The following is a 26,849-nucleotide window of genomic DNA, read 5'->3' as shown; positions in this document are numbered from 1 at the left end:
CCTACACCCGTGAAAGCTGCTACTCAGGTAGCTTCTGCAGTGAAACTCACACGTGAATCCTCCCAGCCCTCAGTTTCCCCATCTCTACAATGGGCTACACCTCCTCATTCTAGGGACTAGTTCCCTCCCATTCACGCAAGGCCCCTTGGACGTGAAATCAGTGCTTAACCACCGCTTCAAGTCCTCTCCTTGGGTTGCGGTCACCGCGCCGGGCATGCTCAGTGGCAGTGGCCCTGCCGGCGGCACGGCGGCACGGGAGTAGGAAGCAGTTCTCGGCGCCCAGGCGCTGGCTGCGGGCACTTTGATGAATCACGTGTGTGGAGGCCTCTTAAAGAGATAGGCACGCACTTTCTCCACCCTAAACACCGCCCTGAGGGCGGCGGCGGCGGTAGTGGTAATTGCAGCTGCTCAGGGGCAGGGCTTGCCCCGGCGCCGAGTAGTGGCAACGGCGTGTGGCGTCAGGGGTGCCTGGGCTCCCGGAGTCCCGAGGGCCTGAAAGCTGCTGCTCCCTAGACAGACACACGCCCTCCCAGGGAGCGGTGCTCCCGAATCAGCGCGGGGCCGCGGGACCACCCCGAGGGGCTTCCTCAGTGGCGGAGAGGTGGGGTGACAGGGCACAGGTGACAGGGCCGGAGAAAGATGGAGCAGCCCGGGGCGGCGGCGTCGGGAGCGGGAGGCGGCAGCGAGGAACCCAGTGGGGGCCGGAGCAACAAGCGGAGCGTGGGGAGCCGGGCCGCCAACGAAGAGGAAACGAAAAACAAACCCAAATTGGTGAGTGCTCCCGCAGCCCCCGCCGGCCTTGGGGACAGCGAGAGCCCCGGGATCCTCCTGCCGTTGAGCGCGGGGGCACCCGGGGCCCCCTCCCAAGGGTGACCGCGACCTCGCTGTGCAACTCGGGGAGCCGCTCCGAGCGGCCACGCCGAGGCGCGGAGACGGCGTGGGGGCGGAAGAGCACCCCCTTCTCCACTTAACCCCTTTCTCACTCGTGTCAGCCTGGGAAGGAGAAAGGCCCCACCCCAACTTGGGGAGACCCCGAGTACTGGGCAGGGTCCGTTGTTTTGTCCAACTTGTGGGCGCAAACCTTCTTTGCGCGATTCCCTTCCCTTCCCACCCCTGTCAGCTGCTGGGTTTCGCCTCTTTAACGCTTTTAGGGTCCGGGCTGGGAAACCGCGCTTCCCTGCAGTCCAAGTACTTGGGAGCCCACCCACAGGCTTCCAAAATGAAAAAATCCCATGAAACAAAACACACACAACGTAGCGCCCCCCCCCCCCCCCCCGCCCCAGTCTTCCCACTTTACCAGAAATCTAAGAGACGCCTACGTGCGCCTTCCCCCTTGCCTCTCCATGTGCTCTCCCAAGAAACGTTTCTTGGGAAGAGTGGGGGGAGCGTGGGAGCTGGAGGCTGGGTGAGGTACCACCAACTGTCGTGTGTGAATAGGCGGAGGCAGCCAGCGCTCCCACTTAGTTGATTGAGAACTCTCCCAGGCAGCCTGACTGCACCAGCCCCACCGTCCTGAGTGTGGGAAGCAGTGGTGGCAGTCCATTTCCTGCCACTGACTCCATGTGCAGAGGAATGAAATCGATGGGCCCGGTATTGCATTGGGAAATACTGGAGTTCCCTCTACTCATCAGTAAAAAGGGTTCCTCTTTTTTTTTTTGGTAAACTTTCTAATTCGGGTGGCAGGAAGGGAAACGGTTTGCCTGCACAAAGTCAGCAGATACTCCTGTCTTAACGTTCGTCTAGCTCGGAAGCACAAGCCACATGTTGCTCAGCTAGTTTTCAGTTTTAACCAGCAACTTGATTATAATTAGGAAGGAGAGGGTGACTTAACTGAAGCCTTTCTTATGGCATCTGGCCAATTTGGTGTGTACCTGCTATAACTTCTCTTGCCGCCTATTTGCCTTTCATATTGGAAAACAGTGGTCAAAGTGTTACAGTTTCAGGAAATACACAGCCTTCCATTATGTGGGAAAGGACCCAGTTGGGTAGAAAAAAATGACAACTTGAAAGTCTCATCAATTCCACCCTAACTTGAGGCAAATTGAGAATTTACTTACTTGATGTGTCTTGTTACCCCAGTAACTACAAGTGAGGAAACTGAGGCACAAGGTCTTTGTGAATTGTCTATGCTGGACTTAATGGGTGCCCTCACCATCATGAAAGTTAGAAAAGTTTTGTGAGTGTATCACCAAAGTTTAATGTACTTAAAAATTTGGATGTTGTGATTTTGAAATTTATCAGTTTGTGGTAAAAGAGTGGTCATATTTCCTTTTAATTTTGACCCAGCACAAAACTGTGGTTTAAACAGTGATTAAAAGTTTAAGCAAAAATAAAAGTGAGTTGATAGTTTCCACGAATAGTTTGGTGCAACCAGCAAGAACCTTTCAGTTTTAGGAAGTATTCTCCCAAGAGAAAGCAATTATCTCTGCCTGTTGGTAAATAACACCTTGATTACATTCTTCTCTTCCCTTTGGCCATTTGTCCTGTTTTATCTTTTATGTTTTACTTGCTTCCACAAGGTAACTAGATAGTTATGAGGTGGTGTCACTTTCAGTTCCTAGCTGACACTGTTGGGGGATGAACATAGCTTGATGTAGTTACTATTTGTAGTAGGACAAGTATTTAAATCCAAGTGTTTGTTAATATCAGTGGGAATTTCTTTCTTTTTTTGCTCAAATACAACCTTTGGGCCTTACCTGATTTTACGAGCGGATGTGTCAGAGTTAAGAAATACAAATTTAGGAAGATATTTCAGCACTATTTTGAGACAAGCAAGTTGACCAAACAACAAGACTTGGTAAACTTCTTTTGATAAATGCCTTACTCCTTATTTTGAGTTGTCTTATTGAAGTGCTCAACATTTTCTTCAAAGGCCTTTTAGATAAAAGTTCATCTGGAATTCTTAACTTAAAATATTGCTAGTAAAATAAAGCTTTATCTAGACTAAATGTTATTATTTTGGGTATTATGTTATTAATCAGTATAATAGTCCTTAATTGTGTGCATGTGTTCGTCTGCGTGTGGGATTATAAAAGAGAGCCATATGGTAATAGAAATTATTTGTGTAGGTGATTGTGAGGGACAGCAGTTCTTAAACTCCTGAAATTGTATGAAAAAATTTGAGTGTAGGTAGGTAGGTACATGCAGTTTTCTGGGCCCCAAGGCCTTCATCAGTTTCTCAAAGGCATCTGTCACCTATAGAAATTGGGTTACCAGATGGCGGGGAGGGGAGAGAGAGAGAGAGAAAGAGAAAGAAGGAAACAGAAAACACCAGTTGATTCCACCTGAAGTTACTGGGAAATAGCACTGACTACAGGACTGATTGATATTGAAGATAATTCACCTGGGGATAAAAAGAAATTAATTACACAATGTCAATATAGCATTAGCTAAGGTGAAAGTTTCCACTAAGTAGAAAAATTAACTCAATAGCTATCGTATAGTGGGTTCATAAAGTTTAAGGATTACGATTCTGTTGTTTTCATTTTAGTTCCTCACTGTTCTAGAACACTGGAGTAGGCAGGCATGTTTTCTATACTGAAGAACTATGCTTTTCTTTATATCAGTGGTTCTCAACCTTGGCTGCACATTAGAGTCACCTGGGAATCTTTTTTAAAAACCTGATTTCTGGGCCTCGTCCTCAGGAAATTCTGCTTCTTTGTTATGGGGTGGGGCCATGACATTAGTAACAAAGAAACAGAATTTCCGGAGGATGAGGCCCAGAAATCAGGATTTTAAAAAGATTCCCAGGTGATTCTAATGTGCAGCCAAAGTTGAGAACCACTGCTTTATATCCTCAGCTTTTGATGGGTATTAGTGAGAATTTTTTCAAAGATACATTTCAGGACTTTTTTTTTTTTTTTTTAATTTTTTTTCTTTTTTTTCTTCTTTTTTTTTTATTATTAGTTAAGGTATTACAAATGTGTCCTCATCCCCCCCATTAACCCCCAACCTCCCCCCCACACACACTCATGCTCCCATCCCCCTGTTGTCCATGTCCATTGGTATGGCTTATATACATGTATACAAGTCCTTCGGTTGATCTCTTCCCCTTACCCCCGCCCTCCCCTACTTTCCTTCTGGGGATTGATAGCCTGATTGCTGTTTCTCAGTCTTTGAGTCTGTCCCTTTTCATCAGTCTATGTTGTTCTCTATAATCCACAACATTTCAGGACTTTAACGACTTCTGTTTAAGATTAATTCAGTCAAAATTTAACAAAATTCATATGTATCTGTGCCTCCTTATAATGATCCTTTTATTTTGATTCTTTTTAATGAAGGCAACCTTATTTGGGAATTCATCATATATTAAATAATGCATTAGTAGTAGAGCTTTGTATTTCATGTAACTATCTGGTGAGGCCCAGATTGTAGCATCTCGTCAAATAGCATGAGTCTTAGATTAATTAGTGTCTTGATGTCAACCATGGAATGTATTTTGTCAAATCGAGAATTAGAGAGAGCTCTAGAGGTGGTATGATTGAATCCCACATGTTTAAGGCAGCGACCTAACCATTAAGAGAGGCTAGTGTTAAGGTAGAACTAACACCCCTCATACACACACAGTGGTGTAGAGTGGCTTATCATTCTGTCGTGTTTTTGTGTTTTGACTTTGTGTTTCTGTATGATTCCTGAAGCCTTTGGTTCCTTCGATAGTAGAGTTAAATTAGTAACTTGAAGTAACAGAAGTTAATTTTGTGGTTATTAAATAACTTTCTGAGTATTTGGTTATTGGTTTTTAATTGGCTAAATTCTGTTTGATATTAATTGATAAAGTTTGAACTTTATTATTTCATTTATGTAACAAACATTTACTGAGCATATACGGTGTGCTAGACATTATTCTTAGGGCTGGTGATATAAGGGGAGGGAGAGTAACGAAGACAGAGAAGTTAATTAATAGACTAAAGAGCTGTGTGATAAGGAATGATTGGAATATGCATAGGAGGACGATGTAAAATCATCATGGAGAGGCATCTAAATCTAAATGGATGCTGGAGTGTGGTAAGGAAAGGCTAATATTGTAGGTGATATTTGCCCCAAGGCTTGAAGAATAGGCCATTAATTGAAGAAGGCAAGGGAAAACATTTTAAGTTGAAAGAACAACGTATGCAAACAGAGAGAAATAGTAGCATGTCCAATAAAGGAATGGTGGGCAGGTGTTAATGGCTGAAACAAAGGGTACACATGGTTGACCTACTAGAAAAGAGACGGAGTACAGACAATGATGCGTATTTGTATGTCATGTTAGAGGTTCAACTTTTTTTGTGAAAGCCATAGCAAGTCATTGAAGAGATTTAAGCAGGAGATTGATTCGATCAGAATTGTGTTTCAGAAGGAAACACTACAGTGGAGAATTTCTTGGAGAGGCGTACTGGAATGGAGGCAAGAAGACCTATTAGGAAGAGCAGAATGGTGTAGAAGAGTTGGATGTTTGTAGTTGGAGACCTGGATTCCAATCGCAGCTCATCCTTTTATTCTGCAAGTTTTTCTGCATCTCAGTCTCCTCCTGTCACTTCATGGCCTCTCTTTCCTGCCACCCACCCTGAACATGTTCAGCACATCTGAAATGCTCACTCCGGTCCTCCTTTAGAAATCTCACCTGTGGTTCACACAGCCCAGCTCCTGCCTCAAAATGCTCTCATTCTTCCACTAAACATTCACTGATTACTTCACCTTACTGAAGGTTTTCTTTATTTTGAGGTCCTAGCTATTTTGAGTCTGAATGTTATATGCTGATCTTGCATCTGCAAAGATTTTAAAGTGCTTCTGGGCCAGGGTCCTGCTATATGCCTTTTCTTGAATACTTTGCAGGACAGCACTTGGGGGTAAAACTACTCAGTAAATTATTATTTGTTGGGAATTCTTTCTCTGTAGGCCAGACATTTTGAGAGTGTAAATTGTTGAAAAGAGGCTTTTAAAAAAATAAACGTTTACTTTTATATGCTTTTTTTTTTAACTTAGTGCACGTACTCCATCAAATGAACTTGTTCTGTACACTGTTTTGTTTCATTTCTCTAATTTTGAAATTCAAGAAACTTCTTGCTGGTAGAACTCCCTTACTCCCTTGTTTGTTTGGACTATTCTGATATCAGAGCCGGAACTTCCACACAGACAAACAGTATCAAAATGGATGATGATCCAAGTAAGATTTTATTGTTATTAGTAGGAGACTTCATATTATTGGCAGAGTACTGAATGGAGGGCCAAAGGACCTGAGCTCCAGTGTTTGTCAAGTCTTTTATTTGCTTGTGATCTCTGATGAGCCATTTAACACCAGAAGTTTGCACCTTTTGATTAATAGCTGCCAGTCCTGAGATAATGTCTGCCTGATTTGCTTCACAAAGTGGTTTAGCTAAATCACAGTAATTGAATGAGAAAGCATTAGGAAATTGTATATTGCTATGCAAATATATAGAGCATTATCGTTAACCCCTTATATTACCTGAGTGAAATATATTGTGGTTAGATGGCCAATGGATTTCTTGCAATATGATAGTTCTATCATTCCTATTATTATACTAGAGCCTGGTGCACAAATTCATGCACCAGTGGGGCCCCTCGGCCTGGCCTGAGGGATGGGGCCAAAACTGGTTCTCCGACATCCCCCAGGGGTCCCTGATTGCAAGAGGGAGCAGACCAGGCCGAGGGATCCCATCAATGCATGATCAGGGCCGAGGAGGAACGCAGGAGGTTGGCCAGCCGGGGAGGAACCGTGGGAGGGCTCCAGGGCATGTGTGGCCTGTATCGCTCAGTCTGATTGGCCTAGCCCCAGCAGCAAGCTCACCTACTGATCAGAGTGTCTTCCCAGTGCATGTCATAGCGACTGATTGACTGTCTGCCCCCTGGTGATCAGTGCACGTCATAGCGAGCTGTTGAGCGGCCTTAGCATATCATTAGCATATTATGCTTTGATTGGTTGAACAGCCAACTGGACACTTAGCATATTAGGCTTTTATTATCTATAATAATAAAAGGGTAATATACTAATTAGACCAGACGTCTTCTGGACCTCATTCTGGATGTCCTTCCTGACAAAGCTGGGGCCGGAAGGAAGCCAGCCTGGGTCCTGGGTACCTGTGGGTGGCCCAAGGGAAGCCAGCCCAAGGGCCTGTGGGCGGCCGGAGGAGGGAAGCAGCCTGGGTCCTGGGTGCCAGAGGGAAGCCGGTGCCGACAGCCGGGGGAAGGAAGGCCTACTATTGCATGCATTTTCGTGCATTGGGCCTCTAGCATAGGATAAAGTACCATAATATGGTTGGTTATACATTTATTGATTCCTTATTCTCTCCCCAATTATTTTGTCCATTTGGAGTATTACGCATTCTGTCCTTTTACTAATAATTTTTTCCATTGAATGAATATAAGATGTGAGTGTATTTTGTCATTGTACTTTTTATAAAGAACCAGGTTACTCTTTTCTTTGATTTGGAAGCATTTAAAAATTATATATTGCCCTAACCGATTTGGCTCAATGGATAGAGTGTCGGCCTACAGACTGAAAGATCCCAGGTTCGATTCCGGTCAAGGGCATGTACCTTGGTTGCGAGCACATCCCCAGTAAGAGGTGTGCAGGAGGCAGCTGATAGATGTTTCTCTCTCATTGATGATTCTAGCTCTCTATCCCTCTCCCTTCCTCTCTGTAAAAAATCAATAAAATAAAAAAATTATATATTTATGACACCTGTCTTGTCAGGAATCGTGCTGTTGTTGTACAAATAAGGAAACTGAGTCACTGATGTGTTAAGTGGTCTGATCTAGAGATAAGTTTAAAAACTAGCACTTTTATTGTCAAAGTTAGCAATACACTGAGTCATTATGTTTCAGGGACTCTGAAGGAGTAAAATTATTCAATCTCTCTTTTTTTTTGTTCCTTTTTGGAACAATTATAATTGTAATCCACCTAGCTCTCAGTAGTAACATGTCACTGAAGTGAAATCATATTCTTTTCCAACCTGGTCTCAAAGAACACTGTAAATAACAAGATGCTCTGAAAATAGTACATACATAACATACGCTAATTTACATGAACCAGCACATTTACCTAAATATTGCTGGTTATCTCTAGCACCACAGAGATTGTTATTGAAGACCCAACTTTCTCCTATTCCTAGATTCAGTCTGCCATGCAGAAGAGACCAGTTCCTTCTGTTAGATTTTGGCTGTTTGATACTTTTTTTTTGCCTCAAGCTTGAAGAAACTACCAGTGAGGTGATGGCCAGGTAACTTGAACTATGACTATGTATTTGCTATCCAAGTGGGCATCTTGTAGAAAACACCCATGTGGAAGATTACCCAAAAATGATGCATGCAAAGGAAGGTCCAGACATATTTTCACATAGCTGTTTGTTATTAATGTAAGTAATAGAAAGAAATCAACTCTTACTAACTAAAAACTTATTTACCTGATCAGGCTGCATCAGTTTCAGTCTAAAATGGTTTACTCTGGCTGTATTGGACAGACACTCAACCAAATCCCGATCCTTGCTTGCTTCCGTGAAGCGGCCTGGGGAAAAGGGTATTGGTGCTTTCTCATGAAAGAAATGTAGAAAATGAAATTCTTACTAATTACCACTTGCACAAACTTTGGCTTAATGAAGGTTTTTTTGTATTGCTTTAGGGAGAGGAAGCTACCTTGCTACTAAATACAGACCAGCGAATTGGCTGCCAGTTTCTCCTTCTGTTAGAGCTCTGACAGGTGTGATGCCTACTTCAAGTGACAAGCTTCTAGGTGGCTATTTAGGCAGCCTGGGTAGAATCCACGACTTCATTAGGATTGAATTGTTCCCCAAAGGCTACTGAGTCAGTCACCTGGCAATTCTGGTGTTCACCCAAGGGAAAAAAGACATTGGGCACAATCTTTTAAAAAAATTCTTATTTCTTGTACTGTGATAAATATACACAAGCGCTGCTTAAGGTCTGCTCAAAATTATGAGGAGTTTTTATCTGACCTTAACTTGTTAGTTGCTCTCACCCACCAAAAAATGAAAGAGACGCCGTAGCGGGTTTGGCTCAGTGGATAGAGCATTGGCCTGAGGACTGAAGGGTTCCGGCTTTGATTCTGGTCAAGGTCACATGCCCAGGTTTCAGGGTTTCAGGCTCTATCCTCAGTAGGGGGCGTGAAGGAGGCAGCCAATCAATGATTCTCTCTCATCATTGATGTTTCTATCTCTCTTTCCCTCTCCCTTCCTCTCTGAAATCAATAAAATATATATTTTTAAAAAGTAAAAGACAAAATTAAGTTTCTACTTTCTTTGTAATAAGGGCTGATTAAGACTATAAAACATGAAATTTCAAACATACTATAGAGTCAAGAGGATAGTCTAATGAACCACCACATATCCATTACCCACATATAGGATGGCGCAAAAGTAGGTATACAGTTGTACGTATGGAAAATAATACAATAATTAATAAATAACACAAGAAAAAACTCAGTTATCTCGATTTTCAACATTTGCTTCATCCATCCTTTATTTGTTTCTTGCTAAAGTATTTTAATGCAAATCCCAGATATTATGTCCTTTTACTCCTAGGTACTTAGTATGCATCTCTAAAAATTACTGACTTAAAAAAAATGTAACCACTATGTCACTGTTGCATCTTTAAAAATTAACATATTCCTTGGCATCACCTAACATTCAGTTCATAATCAAATATCTCCAATGGCCTAAAAAAATAATTAGATTTTAACCTAATGTGTGCCTAATTAATATACATGTCATTGAACTCCTTAAACAAATACAGCTTTAAATTAATGGTGAAGTCATAGTCAAAGTTATTCTACATGAAGGGCTACCATAAAGTATTACATCCAATTAAATACTCTTCTGTCTTTAATTCTGTAGAAGTGTCTGGAAAAGTTGACTATGTGAGTGTGGAGAGACTCCTTAGAATAGCTGCTATGTGCCCTAGGAAACAGAGCAGATTAAGACTTTTGGCTCCACTCACTGGTTGGGTAATCATACATTCTTCATTTGCAATTTGTCATGTGGGGTGGGGTTTATGTGTAAGAATTTTCCTCCCAGAGAAATGCTGTAGAATGTTGAAGGAAATGTGTCCTTGAGTTCTCTAGGTAAAGGGCTCCTCTAGCTTTTTGATACACACACACACACACAACTAAGTTTATGTTACCAGCTCTAGTTTTTATTTCAATACAAATGCCATTTTGGTACTTGAGGTGTCTTTGTTTTTAGCCCTTTTCATACACTCTAGGTTGCTGAATCTGGATAAGGAACTCTGAATTGTTAAAGTTCCTTATTTAAACATTTTTGGGGTTAAAACTGAAAACCAGGCTACACTAATGAGGCTGGGTATGGGTGGAGTGGGTAAGTGTGAGAATTAACTTGGGCAAGTGGCCTACTCTCCACACAGATTTACTAAAGAAATTGTGTAACCACTGTCTTCCAGAGAGTAATTTAGTGCTGGGAGGTGATAGGCTTATAATTTCACAACTTTTTAGTAATCCATCTCCACTCTGCAACTTCTAGGCTGCCCTTTTACTGACCCAATTTTCCTCCAAACAGGAGATGAGTGATAATTGTTGGGGCTGGAAAGATGGCCTTCCCTCCTTTTGTTTTGTCCAGGAGAGAGAAAGCTATGGAGGTGTTGTTTTATGTGTTTTGAAATCAGTCACTGATAATATGCTATTAAACATTAGAGATTTTATGGTTGCTGAAGCTGTTTAGGAAGATTGTATATATAGAGTGTAAGACTTTACGTAGACTTTACATTTATATTTTGAACTTTAATAAAGTATATGTGTTCTAGAGACCAGGGCCACTGTGTATGGTGGGGCCCAACTCAAGGATGAGATACCATAGAGGTCATATCACTTGTGCCCAGTCACAAGACTATGTTTTCAGGGGACCACATTTTCTAAAGCACACAAAGGTGCCAGTGGGCTTGCTACTGCACTTAAACCAGATGGATTTTGTTCTGAAACCTGATGGGGAATTTAGCAAGGCATGGGACAGAGTTTAAGTATCTCATTTAGAATAGGTATTTCCATTTGTCATGGATTCTAGGGAAAAAAAGGCATATATCTATGTAACATGTTGTCCTAAACCTGGTTACATGTGCTTTTAAATTATTGCAATCCTCAAATGTAGAGACCTGTGTCCGTGAGGACCTAGGCTACCGGTTCACTCTGTTCATTACTTAGTTAAGTCGCCTCACTTTCTGCACTCTTCCCAGTAATTTTCTTGACATTATTGTTCCGCGCGCTTCACATGGTTATAGACTGTGACGGATAAGACTGCATTTTTGGGAAGTTAGTGTCATAACTTCAATTTATTTTCATTTACATTGCCTGTGATATAAGGCCAGAACATATAGCAAGTTAAGATGGGTTAAAATAAATTTGGCAGAAGCATTTACTCTAATAATATGCTCTGCAGCTGCGTACCTCGCATTACAAAATCAATGTTTTCTAGAAGAGTCAGTGTGTACATAAAACATTTGTGAGTAGCAACAATCTTTTCTTAGGCTGACCTCACAGCTTGTTTTTCATTGGCAGTGCATTAGCTTACAGTTTTCCTCCCCTTTGGTTGAGTAGCTAATGGTCTTTAAACAAGCTATTAAAGGGAAGAATAATTTTACAATGCAGAAAAAAATTAAAATGGCCTGGATATTATATCCATGCTGGTGGTTTGGCTTTTCATATATTTGTTTTATCAAAGCAGGGCCAACCCATGTTCTCTAATCTCTAAATTCTTAGGCTTTCTCAGTAAAGCCTATACTTGCTTCATCAAATTGTTTTCAGATGGTCTTAAGAATTTCTGAGAGATCCAAGGGCTCCATTTTTATGTAAGTTGAGTAGGTCTGAGGCCAAATACTAAGTTTTTAAGTGTCTGTATCTCTGTATAAAATGGAATTGAGGCATTATTTATACTTTAAAGTCGGAATTGTGCAGGGCTCAGGGCCTGATTTTCCACACTCTTGTGCTAGCTCTGTTGTAGCTAACTGTGGATCAAGATATGTTATGCTACAAATTCCTGCTTTTGATCCCCTCCCTTTAAATATTGTTAGCATTTGTGTGTTGCTAACTCTAAAGATCATCTGATTCCTTGTGGTTTTTACTGGTTTCAGCAAATATTAATGGTGAATGCTATTGCCTGGCCACAGAAATAACATGCAGGATGGCCATTGGATGTGAAATCAATTACTGAATGTGATAGAGATTTATTTAAAAGCATCTTCCATCCATACCATCGCCAATCATGTTGCCAGAAACTAGTAGAAACTACATTTTGATCTTAGTACCATTACTTCACTTTTTCAAGTCTCCACATTTTATTTTATAGAGTCTAAGAGTATTTCATATGCTATATACAGAGTTGAAATAGGCCAAGTGGGATGTTTAACTGATCCTATTAAGTCTTTTTTTTTTTAAAGTTACTTTCTGGCAGTTTGAAGAGGTTATGTAGAGAGTAAGGTGACTACTTTGAAAATGTAACTCTAAGTAAGTCATTTATCTTCTTTCTGGGTGTCAGTTTGTTCTGTAAAACAAGGGGGTTGATATAAACAGTCTTCCAGTTTCCATTCAGTTCTAATGTACTGGGAATGAAAGGTTATTGAGAGCAGTAATGAATCTGCCCTAACATAAATACATGACATCTGGGTTTCAGTTAGACGGAAAGTTAACAAACATGAAAAATAACTGTTTAATACTGAATGCTAATGGGTGAAAATGCAAGTTCACGTTACTGTCCTGTTTCGGGAGTCTGAGTTAGCCCAGTTCAGTGAAGTTCACATCCATGTTTTAACCATGCTCTATATGAAGGACCCTAGAGAATGCTGGCTCTGCCCTAGGTCAGTCTAATCTAGTGGTTCTCAACCTTCTGGCCCTTTAAATACAGTTCCTCATGTTGTGACCCAACCATAAAATTATTTTCGTTGCTACTTCATAACTGTAATGTTGCTACTGTTATGAATCGTAATGTAAATGTCTGATATGCAGGATGGTCTTAGGTGACCCCTTTGAAAGGGTCGTTTGACCACCAAAGGGGTCGCGACCCACAGGTTGAGAACCGCTGGATCCCTCAGTGGTTTACCTTGATTCACTGACCAAGTACAGTACTCAAGCCTGCTCAGAGGTGATTCTCAATGAACAACCTCATGTGTACTGGTTGCCATTCTTAGTGCCTTGCATATATTTGTCAAGAATTATGTATGGTCTGGGTTTTAATCCTGCTTACCCACCTGTTGCTGTTTTCTGGATGGTTGCAGAAGACACAGGACTCCTGGATCAGGGACAAAACACAGTTTATTATTCATTGCAAAAGCAATAGCCAGAATGTCACCATGACACAATGGTGCACTATGGTCTTAAGTCCCATGAAATGGACCAGGATGGATCCCTACACAGATAGTGAGTTGCATTCCAGGAGAGGAACACTGAGCTTAGAGGATTTATCTCTTGTTCAAAAAAATATATTTTTATTGATTTCAGAGAGGAAAGGAGAGGGAGAAAGAGAAACATCAGTGATGAGAGAGAATTATTGATTGGCTGCCTCCTGCACGCGCCCCCCCCCCCCCCCCACTGGGGATCGATCCCACAACCCGGGCATGTGCCCTGTCCGGGAATTGAACCGTGACTTCCTGGGTCATAGGTTGATGCTCAACCACTGAGCCACACCGGCGAGACAGATTTATCACTTTTATAGTAATCAGACGCAAGCCTGCTCTATGTCTGGGGAGGGGAGATATTATTACTTCATCCAGGGTTTCTTGCTACAAACAAACCCTGAGAAATGGGAAAAGTGTTGTCAGGGACTTCCCGTTTTGGCATCCCCAACAAGAATGTGCAGGATGCTCAGGAATGATGGTAGACATTGTCCTCCTTCGATAGTAACTCATTTGATTTTCACAACTGTTATTTTTGTAGGTAAGGAGAAAGGCTCAGAGCACATACGTAAGTTGCCTGAGGAAATACAGTGGTGAATTTGGAGTTCAAGACCAGTGTGACTGTAAAATTCCTTGTTTTAAACCATGATTTTCTATAGCACCTAAGACCCTGAACTTCAGAGTAGCTTTAATTTGACCTGAAGACCTAGTGGTTCTCTAGCCTGGTGATGGTTGGACCTGGCCTACCTTTTGCAGTATGCTTATGTATAATTTAGAAGACAGAGTTCAGGACAATTCATTTTAGTGCCACTGATAATCAAAAGTTAAAATTCTTTGAATCACTGCCAGAAAGCAGTGGGTCAGATATATAACCATTGTTAGCAAAGAGCCACGAGGATAAAAGTGATATGGCTGTGGATTTTAAGGATGCACGAATTTAATTCTTAAAAATACCAGTCTGGCCTAGCCAGTATGCTTAGTGGTTGAGTGTCGACCTATGAAGCAGGAGGTCGGGATTCAATTTCCTGTCAGGGCACATGCTCGGGTTATGGGCTTGATCCCCAGTGTGGGATGTGCAGAAAGCAGCCAATCAATGATTCTCTCTCATCATGGATGCTTCTCTCTCGCTCTCCCTCTCTGAAATAAATAAAAAACATATTTAAAAATATTAAAAAAAATACCAGAATGGCAGTTTGGCCTCTGTTAAATACTTTCATGGACAACACAAGGCCTATTATTACTGTTGCATCTTACATGCAATTATTTGTTGTTTTTTCTATGTTAGCCATGAAGAGAGTCGCTTTTGAACATTGCAAGTCATGCTGCCTGCTTCAATTTTTAGTTTCTCTCTTCCCCTCCCCATTCCCCTTCTGTTTGTTTGTGAAATTTTGTGTGAAGTAAAACTGCTTTGGAAAAACTAATGCCAATCTCCCATTATACAAGTACACAATATGCATTATTTCTTGTTTAGGGGAGTGCCAAGAACCACCTACCTTCTCCTGCTGCTTCCTGTGCCTGCTTTGCCTAAAGATTGGCTGCAATAAAAGTGTGACATATTCAGCCAAGCGCTATCTTTTTTAATTAGGCTGCTGAAAGTGTTGTGACAAACTCTTTTTGCGTTGATGTGTGACGAGTAATAGAGCCCTAAACTGTAGGCTTAAGTGCCAAGTAATACGGAAATGCATTAATGTGATTTGAGTTCTAGTCCCTCAGCCTTAACCATCCAGCCCCCACAAAAGGAAAAGAGGGACTTTAACTTTAGAAAATGTGATGAGTAAAGGAGACCATGAATACACCAGTATATGCCTGGAATCCGGTGATTTCACACTTATGATTACTAATCTTAATGAGTTAAAATTTGTTGGTTCTTTTCATTGAACTATGTACAATAAATATGAAATAAGGTAAAGGCTATCTTAAGCTTACATAATGATATAAACATAATTGGGGCCCTAGCTGGTATGGCTCAGTTGGTTGAGTGTTGTCCCGTGCATCTAAAGGTCACCGGTTCGATTCCTGGTAGGGCACATACCCAGGTTGCAGGTTTGATCCCTGGTCAGGGCTTGTGTGGGAGGCAACCGAGTGATGGTTCCCTCTCTCTCTGCCTCTCCCTTCTTACTGTCTCTCTAAAACCAATAAAAACATAATAAAAAAATTACAAATAACTGAAAAAGCTGATAATTAAGGTATTTTTAAAAATGTCTATTTTTTAAGTATCTCTCACCTATTCTTACAGATTCATATTGTCTCCAAATATGATTCTGGTTATTGATGTCCTTCTTTAGTTTTTTACCCCATATAACCCAAAGAGCTTTGTGTTTTGGACACATATATATAAAGGAGAATGTAGTATTCCTCTGACCCCAAAATATGTTCTTCTTTTCTTTATAGCAGTGGTTCTCTTTGGAGGACAGTTTAACCTCCTAGGGGACATTTGATAATGTCTGGAGACATGTTTGGTTGTCAGAAGTGGGGAAGAGTGCTACTGGTATCTAGTGAGTAGAGGGCAGGGATGCTGCTGAACATCCTACAGTGTGCAAGACAGTCCCCCATGACCAAGAATTATTTCATTCCAAATGTCAGTAGTGCCAAGGTTTTGAAACCTTGCCTGGGATCCTGTGACTTTTTGTTTTAGGATGAAAAATTCCTATGGCTCCTTAACCATTCTTTATTCTCCATTCTATTCTTTCCTCTATATTAAGATGGAGCCAGATCATCCCTGTCTTCAAGGAAACATTGTTTATTTCATTGACTCCCACCAATGTTATTTTCATTCCCTTTCTTCCCTCAATAGGAAATCTGCTGGAAGGTACTGTTTACAATTTTGTAGTTGTAAACTATACATTTTATCACTTATCTCATTTCTGCCCTCTAAAAAAAGTCTCTTCCTAATGCCTTTTAAAAGGCTATTTTTCCATCTGCTGATTCCATGATACCTCAACAAGTTTAGATACTAGTCACTTTTAACTCATCTGTACAGATTTTAGATTCCACGGTAGAGAATTCTCTGGCAACTTTTGCCTCTTGATTGGTTGACTGCCCAAAGTAACAGCTTCCTTGCTTCCCATCTCAAAAAATTCTCTCTTTATCTCCTCTTCTCCACATACAATTGTAGGCAATCATAAGCCTCTTCAAATGCTACCTGAATGCAGTTGAAGCCAAACCTTTCCAGTTACTTTGACATCTAAATTCTATACAGTATCATTGTTTGCTGAAACACATCTCTAAACTATGATGCAGTTCTATTAAAAAACAGCAAAAAGTTGATTCATTTCTCTTAGATCCATCCGAAACCTGGAATTCTTTATGGAATTCTTTATGGAATTCTATTATGTTTTAATAATCTTTCTTTTTTCAGGGAAAATAAAAATTATCTTGATGTCACTCCCTGAACACACACACACACACACACACACACACACACACACACACTAAGTGAGACACACACACACACACACACACACACAGTATTTATAGTTTACTTTTTCAAGATAAGGTTTACTCTTGCCTCACGTATCACCAGACTATATTACTATAATATTAGTCACTGACTGACCTTTATGATTTCTGGTTCAGTTGAATCAAGGTTAACTTCCCTGTTTGACCAGTTAAAGTCAGTGACTACTTCTCACTCAATTTGACAGGATCAAATTTATTTTTTACATTTAGGGTTACTGTTAGGCTACCTAATTTTAACTTCTTTTCTTCTTTCTGTTTGCCCTTTATTTAAGTGAAGATATTAGCTGCATTGCCCCTTCTGCCTGAAATAACCTCATCCTTTTTTTCTCCTCTTAGTGAATTCTAAGTACTTACCTTCTATTTCTTTATATAACTTCTTAAAATCTATATTACCTGATTGAAAGTGACATGATCAACTCATTCCCCTTCTAAGAGCCAGTTCATTTTGTGGCATGTATGGCCATGTTCCCAGTTATTCTTATTATAAATGTTCTTTACAGTGTGCAATCATTCCACACGCCAAATCCTCATTATGAATGAGGCATCATGCTGAAGGTGCAAGTACAACTATACATAGGTCTTACTCTCTAGGACAGTGGTTCTCAACCTTCCTAATGCCGCAACCCTTTAATACAGTTCCTCATGTTGTGGTGACCCCTAATTTCATTGTTACAAATTGAACATAATTAAAGCATAGTGATTAATCACAAAAACAACATGTAATTATATATGTGTTTTCCGATGGTCTTAGGCGAACCCTGTGAAAGGGTCATTCGACCCCCAAAGAGGTCGCGACCTATAGGTTGAGAACCGCTGCTCTAGGAGTTCGTGGCCTAGCGAGAAAAGGACATATGAGTCTAAAGTAAAGTCCCATAATAATAGGTGTCAGCAGAGTGCTCTTGAAATGCCACATACTGTGCTGAGTATGGAGAGGAGAGACTTAACAGAGGTCACATTTGCCTCTGGGTCTTAGAGAATGAAGAATAGTTTAATAAGGTTACAAGGGAAGACATCCTCAGTAGAGGGATCATCATGTATACAAGTTGAGAGCTAGGTAAAGGTATGTATATTTTTTAAGTGTCATTGATTGAAAAATGTCATGTCTTGGAGGGAAGGCTATGACTGAATTTGCTTTGTAACAGAATATGGGTGATCATATGAAGCATCTTTCACTAACTCAAAAGTGAAGTAAAGAGAGAGAACTAACATTTATTGAGTGCCTACAATGTTTCAGGCATTTTTCTGGGAGTTTTACATCACTATCTTAATTTTTATCATAAATGTGTGCAGTAAGTATAGTTATTTCCCTCATTTTACAGATAAGGAGAATGACTCTCAGAGAGCTTAACTTGTTCTGATTCCAAAATACATGCTATTTTATAGTAGCATGCTACCTTCTTGGGAGTAACAGACTATATTTAAAAATTTAAAATGAACTATACTGGTTTTCTGTTATGTTAAAATATGCTTCATATTTTATATTTTTCTTCCTATCACAAACCTTATCCAGTGTCTAATAAATGCATTCTAACACATTTCATCATTGTTGGATTAAGTTAGTTGAGAAATAATAGAGCTTGAGAAGTTGGCTGGGAGTTGTCCACAAACATCTAATTTAGAGCTCTATACAGTTAGTTTACTTCTGACACACTATTCAGCTGGAAAAGTTCTAGCTCTGAAATTCTTCTTGTTCAGTACTTGATCTCATTTAATAAACGTTTTGGAGAAACCCATCCCAGGACTGTACTACGCATTACTAGGGTATTCAAATAAACAGACCCTGCCCCCTAGAAACACAGCGTTGGAGACTCTGATGTGTACAACACTCTGGTGTAAGGTGGAATGTGGTAAGTGCTACTTGAGAGGTAAAAAGTGCTGGGAGTGCTAGGGCTGACTTCTTGGAAAGATTGGCAATAGAAGAGAGTCTTAAAGTGCTGGGAGTTTTCCTTAAACAAACAGCGCTAGAGAGAGAAAGGGGTAATTCCTTATAGTGAGAACAGTATGCCAACTGCCAGGGGCTAGGAAGTTAGGGCAAGTTTGAGGAATGAAGAGCTTCTTAATCCCTTCTTAATCCCTTCCCCTTTCCCACCCATCTCTCCAACCCCCATCTCATCTGGCAACATTCAAATTTGTTCTTTATATCCATGGTTTGTTTCTGTTTTGTTTGTTCATTTATTTTGCTTTTTTAAGATTTCACATATAAGTGAAATCATATGATATTTGTCTTTCTATGTCTGACTTATTTCACTCAGGGCAATACCCTCTAGGCCCATCCATGTTGTGGCAAATGGCAAGACTTCATTCTTTTTTATGACTGAGTAATATTCAAATATATATATATATATATATATATATATATATATATATGCCACTTCTTTATCCATTTATCTCTTGATGGACACTTAGATTGATTCTAGTTATAAAAACAGTTACCATGGTACATAGTACAGCATAGGGAATATACTCAATAATCCTATATAATAAAAGGCTAATATGCAAATTGACCAAATGGCAGAATGACTGGTTGCTATGATGCACACTGACCACAAGGGGGAAGACGTTCAATGCAGGAGCTGCCCCCTGGTGGTCAGTGCGCTCCCACAGGGGGAGCGCCGCTCAGCCAGAAGCCTCTCCCCCCTCCTCGGCAGTGCTAAGGATGTCCGACTGATGGCTTAGGCCTGCTCCTTGTAGGGACATCCCCCGAGGGCTCCCAGACTGCAAGAGGGCACAGGCCAGGCTGAGGGACACCCCCCCCCCCAGTGCACAAATTTTGTGCACCGGGCCTCTAGTATTGTAATAACTATGTGTGGTGTCAGATAGATACTGGGCTTATCAAGAGGATTGCTTCATAAGTTATTTTAATGTCTAATCACTATATTGTACACTTGAAGCTAATCTAATATGTCAACTGTAATCAAAAAATTAAAAAAGAAGAGCTAGCCTAGTGAGGCCCTGATGTACATGCGATAGCTGTGGAGTTCAGTCTGGAAGGAGATTGCGGCTCCATCATGGTGAGCACTGAATGCGTCTCTATACAGTTTGGAATTCGTTCTGCAACCCAGCTAGAGTATCTGAGCAGGGAGTGATATCAGACCTTACTCTAGACCAGTGGTTGGCAAACTGTGGCTCACAAGCCACATGCAGCTCTTGAGTGTGGCTCTTCCACAAAATACCACGTGCAGGCGCGCACTTACGGTGCGATTGAAACTTCATGGCCCATGCACAGAAGTCGGTATTTTGTGGAAGAGCCACACTCAAGGGGCCAAAGAGCCGCATGTGGCTCGCGAGCCGCAGTTTGCTGACCACTGCTCTAGACTTTTTGTAATTGGAAATATGTAGTTTAAAATCTTTTGTCAAAACTTCGTGGTAATTGGCCTATTGTAGTGTAAATATAAAGGCATGTATTAATTCTGATACCTTTTGGCATGCTTTAATTTGATAGCTTTGAACTTGTGAAATTAAACATGTACTGTAAATAGCATGTGCTTTGCTAACTTAGTTTTGCAGTGACTTAATTGGCCCTTGCTCCCAACTACTCTTCTGTAGATCTGTGCCTCTAAGTCTAAAATTTTTGCCTCACCCCCGCCCCCGCCAAAAAAAAATAACTTCTCTAAAGGTCAGGTAGCTTACTTAGCATACAAGGCCTCTACTGTCAAACTGAATGTGTTGTGTCTAGACTGAATTACAGTCCCCAGAATATTCCCAGAGAAGCGGCAAGATTTATAATATATAAAACTAGGTAAAATTATCCTCACTAAAGTGTTGTCATGATTTGGTTGTTTCCATTTTCATGCATGAACCTCCTGTGACAAAGTAAGAGCGATACATTGCTCACAGCCATGGCAAAGTAGACTAGGGTTATAATTTGAACTTGAGTTTCCTACTTACAATAATTCACTTAAGTGAACTTTGTATTAAGAGATACTGTCAACTTAGTTTTATTGCTACAGCTTATAAAGCTTTTGTTACTACAGGGGTCCAAATGAATTCAAGATAAGAGCTAGAGAAATGAAAATTTGTCCATATACAAAGGATTTCACATATCCAGCATATGAAAGAATTGTGTTTAAATCTAGTTTTTACACAAAATCTGATTTGTAATGTGAATGAAATAATATCTGTTATTGTTATTATTAATGATTATATTTATTTGAATGTAAAACTTTAAAAATACATACAGGGTTTAAGGTTTAGCTGCCCCCGTAAAAGTAAAAGTAAAAGTAAACTGCCTTTCTGTTATGGTACGCAACTGTTATTCAGTGTTTGGTTTGGTCGAGGACAAAGATAATTTGTCCAAACTTGAATGTTTCCTTATTATTTCTTGAGAGAGGTATTACCTATCATGTGCTTTATTGAAAGTGAATTATTCTTTTTTTTATGCAGTGGTTTGTAGCTATAGAAATGGGACACCATTTTGCAAGGTACAGGCTGGGAAAGTTTTCAAGCTCCTTGTTGGATTGCACAATTATTCCAAAAACACATAGGTCTTTAGGACATGAATCATCCTTTGCTAGACAACTTTCTCATGAGAGATTTGTGATTCTTGCAAAATTCCTTTTGAGCCCTCAAAACATGAATAGTATTACTACCAAAGCGGAGGACAGGAACTCTGTGGGTTATAAATACATGGCCATAGCAAAGGCCAGCGGCTGCCCTGCTGTGTTAGAGCCAAAAATATTGCCTGGCCTTTTCCTTTTACACTGATGGTGCCTTGGGACTTGGCAGCCCAATCACGAGTGGAGTAGTGTCTGGTTTTTTTTTTTTTTTTCTCAGTGACCTCCATAAATGTGATGGTACTGGAAACAATTCACTTCTCCAGTCTCTCTCCCACTTGCCCTTCCCTCTGACTTCATTGCCAAAACGTTGGGGTTGATGATGGCCATCAACTTTCCCTGCTGCTACTGGCCCCTCCTCCTTTTTGCTTTATAGTAAAATACTGGGACACATTTTCCCATAGACATTATTCCTTTATTTGGTACATATTGTAGTGCAGTTCAATTTCCTAATATTCTATTTAGGGCTGAATAATAAAGAGTTATGGAATATAAGTGCTTGGTATGAAAGGAATTTACAATATTATAAGAAAATTAAGCCTTGTATACGCATCATTATTGAGTTAGTGTCATACAAATGACTGGGGTTTAGAGACAGGAGAGATTAATAATTTGGGTTAAAATAGGCTAGGAACTGAGTAACTACTTCTTCCCTCCCTTCCCCTCCCCTCCCCTCCCCAACTTCCACCATGGGGAAGTGCATTCAGAATTCAAAACAGAAGAGTTAACTATGAATTCATGGGTTGTAGAATGCTCAGTTTCAGCATTTCTATATAGGTTAGGTCAATTAAATTATTATAAAAATACACTTTAAGTAGATTTTTTTAGTAAACAAAATGTTCCTGATTTTTTAGAACACCACCATATATACATATATGCTCTGGCAGGGGCATATTATATATATGTTTTTATTGATTTCAGAGAGAGGAAGGGAGAGAGGGAGGGAGGGAGGGAGAGAGAGAGAGAGAGAGAGAGAGAGAGAGAGAGAGAGAGAGAGAGAGATGACTTCCTGGAGGAGTCTATACCCCCCCCCACCCCCCGCCGGTGTATGTGCTTAGAGTGAAAAACATATTCCAAAAGCTACCTGCTTTTCTAATGCAAGCTGAAATAAAAACCTACAAAATTATGACTGGCAGGAATAGACAGAAAATAGCATGTCCTCACGTTAATCTAACCAGGGTAGAGGCACACACAGAATCCCTGGGCAAGCTGTAACAGAACCCTTGGAGTACCTGAGATTATTATTTAAAGGAGTCAAAGGTTAGCAAAGGTTGACACTTTGCTGTAGCATATCACAATGACACAGTGATTTAATGACAACCACTTCTTTCTTGCAAATGGTCACTTTGGTTCTTTCTCTCTTTATGTCTTCTATATTTAAATTTTTGCTCTGAGTATTCTTTATTACTATGAATACCAGGAACATGCTGTATTTCAAAAAGTGTTTGTCAAACATTTCTTTCTTTTTTATATCTCTGAGAACATTGTTTCTTTGGGAACATGCTATATAAGGAGGTTAGGTGCAGGGGTAGCTCCCCTTTTTTCATACTCGATGTACATTGTAGATGAGTGGTTTTATTAATAGTATGAGGCTGGGCTCTGGGAGCAGTCACATGTCATGTAGTACAGGAACAATGAAGAGAGAGTTCCTTCCTCTTTTCTAGGTACAGGGCTGATCCTAGGCAATATTTTGAAATTGGTAAATTTTATCTTTGGGATTCCCCAAATTCCTTTCCGTACTACCCCTTTTCCATATAAAGGTGCCCTCCCTTCAGGCGACACCCCTCCCTCTGTAGCCCTCCTTCCAAATCTTCCCTCTTCCTCACTGTTCCAAAGTTACCTACCTCCTCTCCCCTCTTCTCTTACTCCTTCTGTCATACAACTTCTCTCTCCTAAGTACCAGATGAACTACGGTGTGCTAAAATAATGTCTGGATTTATCGTTGTTTTCAAAAGATGGTTGCTAACAGCAATTAATAGCTTGGTAAAATATCTAACACAGTGATTCTCAACCTTCCTGATGCCGCGACCCTTTAATACAGTTCCTCATGTTGTGGTGACCCCCAACCATAAAATTATTTTCGTTGTTACTTCATAACTGTAATTTTGCTACTGTTATGAATCGTAATGTAAATATCTGATATGCAGGTTGTATTTTCATTGTTACAAATTGAACATAATTAAAGCATAGTGATTAATCAAAAAAAAAATGTAATTATATATGTGTTTTCCGATGGTCTTAGGCAACCCCCGTGAAAGGGTCGTTTGACCCCCAAAGGAGTCGCAACCCACAGGTTGAGAACCGCTGATCTCAGATAGCACAGGAAAGTGGCTAAAGCAGACAGTGAGAGGAGAGGGTTTGGGGGAGAGGGTAATCATATAAGCAGCCCTGATTTAAGGTTTACCTTGGGAATAATGGGCACTAAACTGTTTCTATGCTCCAAGTCTTGCCTTTATTCACTCATGAACCCATCTCTCTCACATCTCTACTCATGACTGCTTTCAAGACAGTGCAGAGAGGCTTCTGGAGTTGAGGATAGGCACATAGGATAGGGAGAGTGGATTTCTTAAGTTTGGGACTGCTTATATGGCCTTTTGAGTGAAGGGTATATTCCAAAAGGACTTAATATGACAGTAATTAATAAAAAGTCCTTTAATATTTATTACCCATAAATGGTGACATATAATTTCTAAGTTTAGACAGTTTACTCATTGAGGCAAATGATGACTATCATTAAAAGCATTAGTTTCTAATAATTTATAAACTACCTTCTGTTCCTGTGTGTTGAGTTGTGATCTTACCGAAGAGTCCATTGTATTTGTTCCCAAACCTGTAATCCTCGCTATAATTGCCATTGTGATGACATGATTTAATTAAACATCATGAAATTGATGAAATGTGAGTGTGAGGAGAATAAGATCCTTCTTTGAAAATTAAATAGAAGTCTTTTTCATGAGTTGATAAAGCAGCTAAAAAGACTGCCATTGAATTGAGTCTAGGTGTGACAGCTAAAACCTAGGAAAAATATTAGTAACACAAATCTAGAAGGATCTCTGTCTATGGCTTTGCAGGTATCTTTAGATTCTTTCTTTTAAAGAAAATGCAAGCCATAGAGAATGCATTAAGGGTGTGGTTTATGAAAGGAAGACTGCTCTGAACTTCAGCTAAGGAGCCTGTATTAAAAGAAAAGGCCTTAGCTCTACATCAAAAGATTGATGAATGAATGTATATTTCTATGTTGTAAGTGATAATAACATGTTGAAGGTAATTTTTACTTGTAATGATTCCTCATTTTAATAAACTTTTACAAAGTAACCATCTACTGGACCTTATGAGATCTGTTCACTATTGTACCATAAAAGCTCATTTTCCATGCTGTGAGATGGAGTTCTAGCTAGCAGGTCTCTGCCATTTCTAGGCATAGAGAGGGACCAATATGTCTTCAAATTGTCCATTGAATGACCATGCTCATTAAGCAGATTGTATTCTCATTCTTTAAAATGTATGAATCCCAGGTTAATTTTTTATTGTAATATTCTGCCCATGACACGTGAAGGCATTTATTCAATGTGGAAATTTTATTTTGTGGAAATGATAAAGTAGGAATTATTTTAATATATAGTGACTAAATTTATCCAAGGATGTACTTTCTGAAACATTTGTGGTCTGCCGGGCCAGTGGCCGGCAAACTGCGGCTCGCGAGCCACATGCGGCTCTTTGGCCCATTGAGTGTGGCTCTTCCTAAACCTTAGGAGTACCCTAATTAAGTTAATAGCAATGTACCTACCTATATAGTTTAAGTTTAAAAAATTTGGCTCTCAAAAGAAATTACAATCGTTGTACTGTTGATATTTGGCTCTGTTGACTAATGAGTTTGCCGACCACTGGCTAGGCAATCTTGAGGAATTCTATATATTTGTACCTTGACATTGTTTTAGTATTCATCATTTTTAGTAGGATTTTTTAGTAGGAATGTTGCTAAGTATCATTTACAAGTGAAGTCTGATCAGGGTGTTCTGGAACCATTCTCATATTACAATAGTTCTTTTAAATGCAGATGAACTGTCATTCAGCTTCCTAAACTTACTCTGATCTGGCTCAGCCTTCAGGGTAGGATGAATAAAGCAGTTTTGTCCCCAAGGAGTTTGCTGGATTGACTTTTTGTCCCTGCTGTATTGAAAAAACATACTTCGCTACTGACCCTTTATGTATTTTCAATGATCATATGGATGATAGTCAAGTGGTTAGAATTCATATGCAGAGGGGTATGCCATATCACAATTTATATTCCAAATCGCTGTTTCACTGTCCTGTCAGCCACATTCTTCCTGGTGATTTAAAATTTGAGTTGATTGCTTTTAATGAACACAAAAAGATTTTTCCATTTTTCTCTTGTTCTTTTGAGTGGATTAGTACCCTGAATTGGTAGGAATAGTGCCAGTTAATCTTTGGATAACATATATAATACCCCCCATGACCCTTCTCATCAACCTTCCACTTTAGGATAAGAGAGAAAATTAACAACTGGTTAGGATAGTTTGAGAATTTGTGTATGAGGTAAGTATTTTTCTGATGCAATCTCTGCTAGCTGTATATTTAAATGGGTGAAATATAAGAGAAAGTATATGAGATAGAGGAGAATGTGTCCCATTTTTCAAAATTCCCTTTTTCCTCCTTTCAGAAATAACTTGCTTTTTCTTTTTGTTCCACTACTGCTGTGTTGATCTAGATTAGTTTTAGATGTAATGATCTATTCAAATGTCATCATAATATTTGCTAGCATTTTCTGTTCTTGCACATAATCAAGGTAGACTTCCTATTAGAAAATAGGTCTGCTCAAACCTCAGAGGGAAGGTAGGGGAGGGTGGGGTAAGGGGGAGAGATCAACCAAAGGACTTGTATGCATGCATATAAGCCTAACCAATGGACACAGACACCAGGGGATGAGGGCATGGGGAGATAAGGACACATATGTAACACCTTAATCAATAAAAAAAAAGTTATTTGAAGAAAAAAATAGGTCTGTAGTAAAAACAAAACAAAATTCAAAACCCAAAACTTTTAAATGAACAACATCCTTGACAAACTGAAGTAATTCCCTGGCTAAATATTGAATTCTTAGAATCTGGAATTCTGCTAAATAAGCAGGTTTATTACAAAGAAATTATAAAAGGTAGAGCTGGGTACTAATCTTGACTTGACTGTGAGCTTTGGCATATTACTTCACTGCTCTGGTTCTCCTTTGTTTTCCATATCTGTTATCTTCTCTATAATTATCATATTTTGTTTGTTTCATTTGATGTCCTCAATCCTATTAACCCCCTTTCCCAGATACTGCCTTTCCTGTCTCTAAACTCCTACCAATCATGTTCCTAACTTTGATTTTCAGATGTTTTATTCTGTTTATTATTGTTGTTTCTTTTGTGGATATTATTCATAATTGTTTCATCCTTTCTTTCCAGAACTCTGACAGCTTGGTTTTTCCTTCTTCCT

The 26,849-nt window shown here is 39.9% G+C and overlaps 1 protein-coding gene across 9 annotated transcripts in view; it reads left to right on the top strand.

Annotated features, from left to right (window-relative positions):
- The first annotated feature begins 390 nt into the window (after positions 1 to 390).
- Positions 391 to 26,849, top strand: part of DIAPH2 (diaphanous related formin 2) — a 939,982-nt gene continuing 913,523 nt past the window's right edge. For 8 of the 9 annotated variants that reach the window (XM_036305330.1, XM_036305327.1, XM_036305331.1 and 5 more), the window contains exon 1: positions 391 to 771. In XM_036305330.1, coding sequence (XP_036161223.1) covers positions 640 to 771 — 132 coding nt within the window. In that variant the 5' untranslated portion in view covers positions 391 to 639. The remainder of the gene's footprint in view (positions 772 to 26,849) is intronic. The other variant, XM_036305334.1, reaches the window with a different exon arrangement.

This window comes from Myotis myotis, unplaced genomic scaffold, assembly GCF_014108235.1.
Source record: "Myotis myotis isolate mMyoMyo1 unplaced genomic scaffold, mMyoMyo1.p scaffold_m19_p_4, whole genome shotgun sequence".
NCBI lineage: Eukaryota > Metazoa > Chordata > Mammalia > Chiroptera > Vespertilionidae > Myotis > Myotis myotis.
The sequence above is the reverse complement of the archived record's forward strand: the minus strand, read 5'-3'. Positions and strand labels throughout refer to the sequence as shown.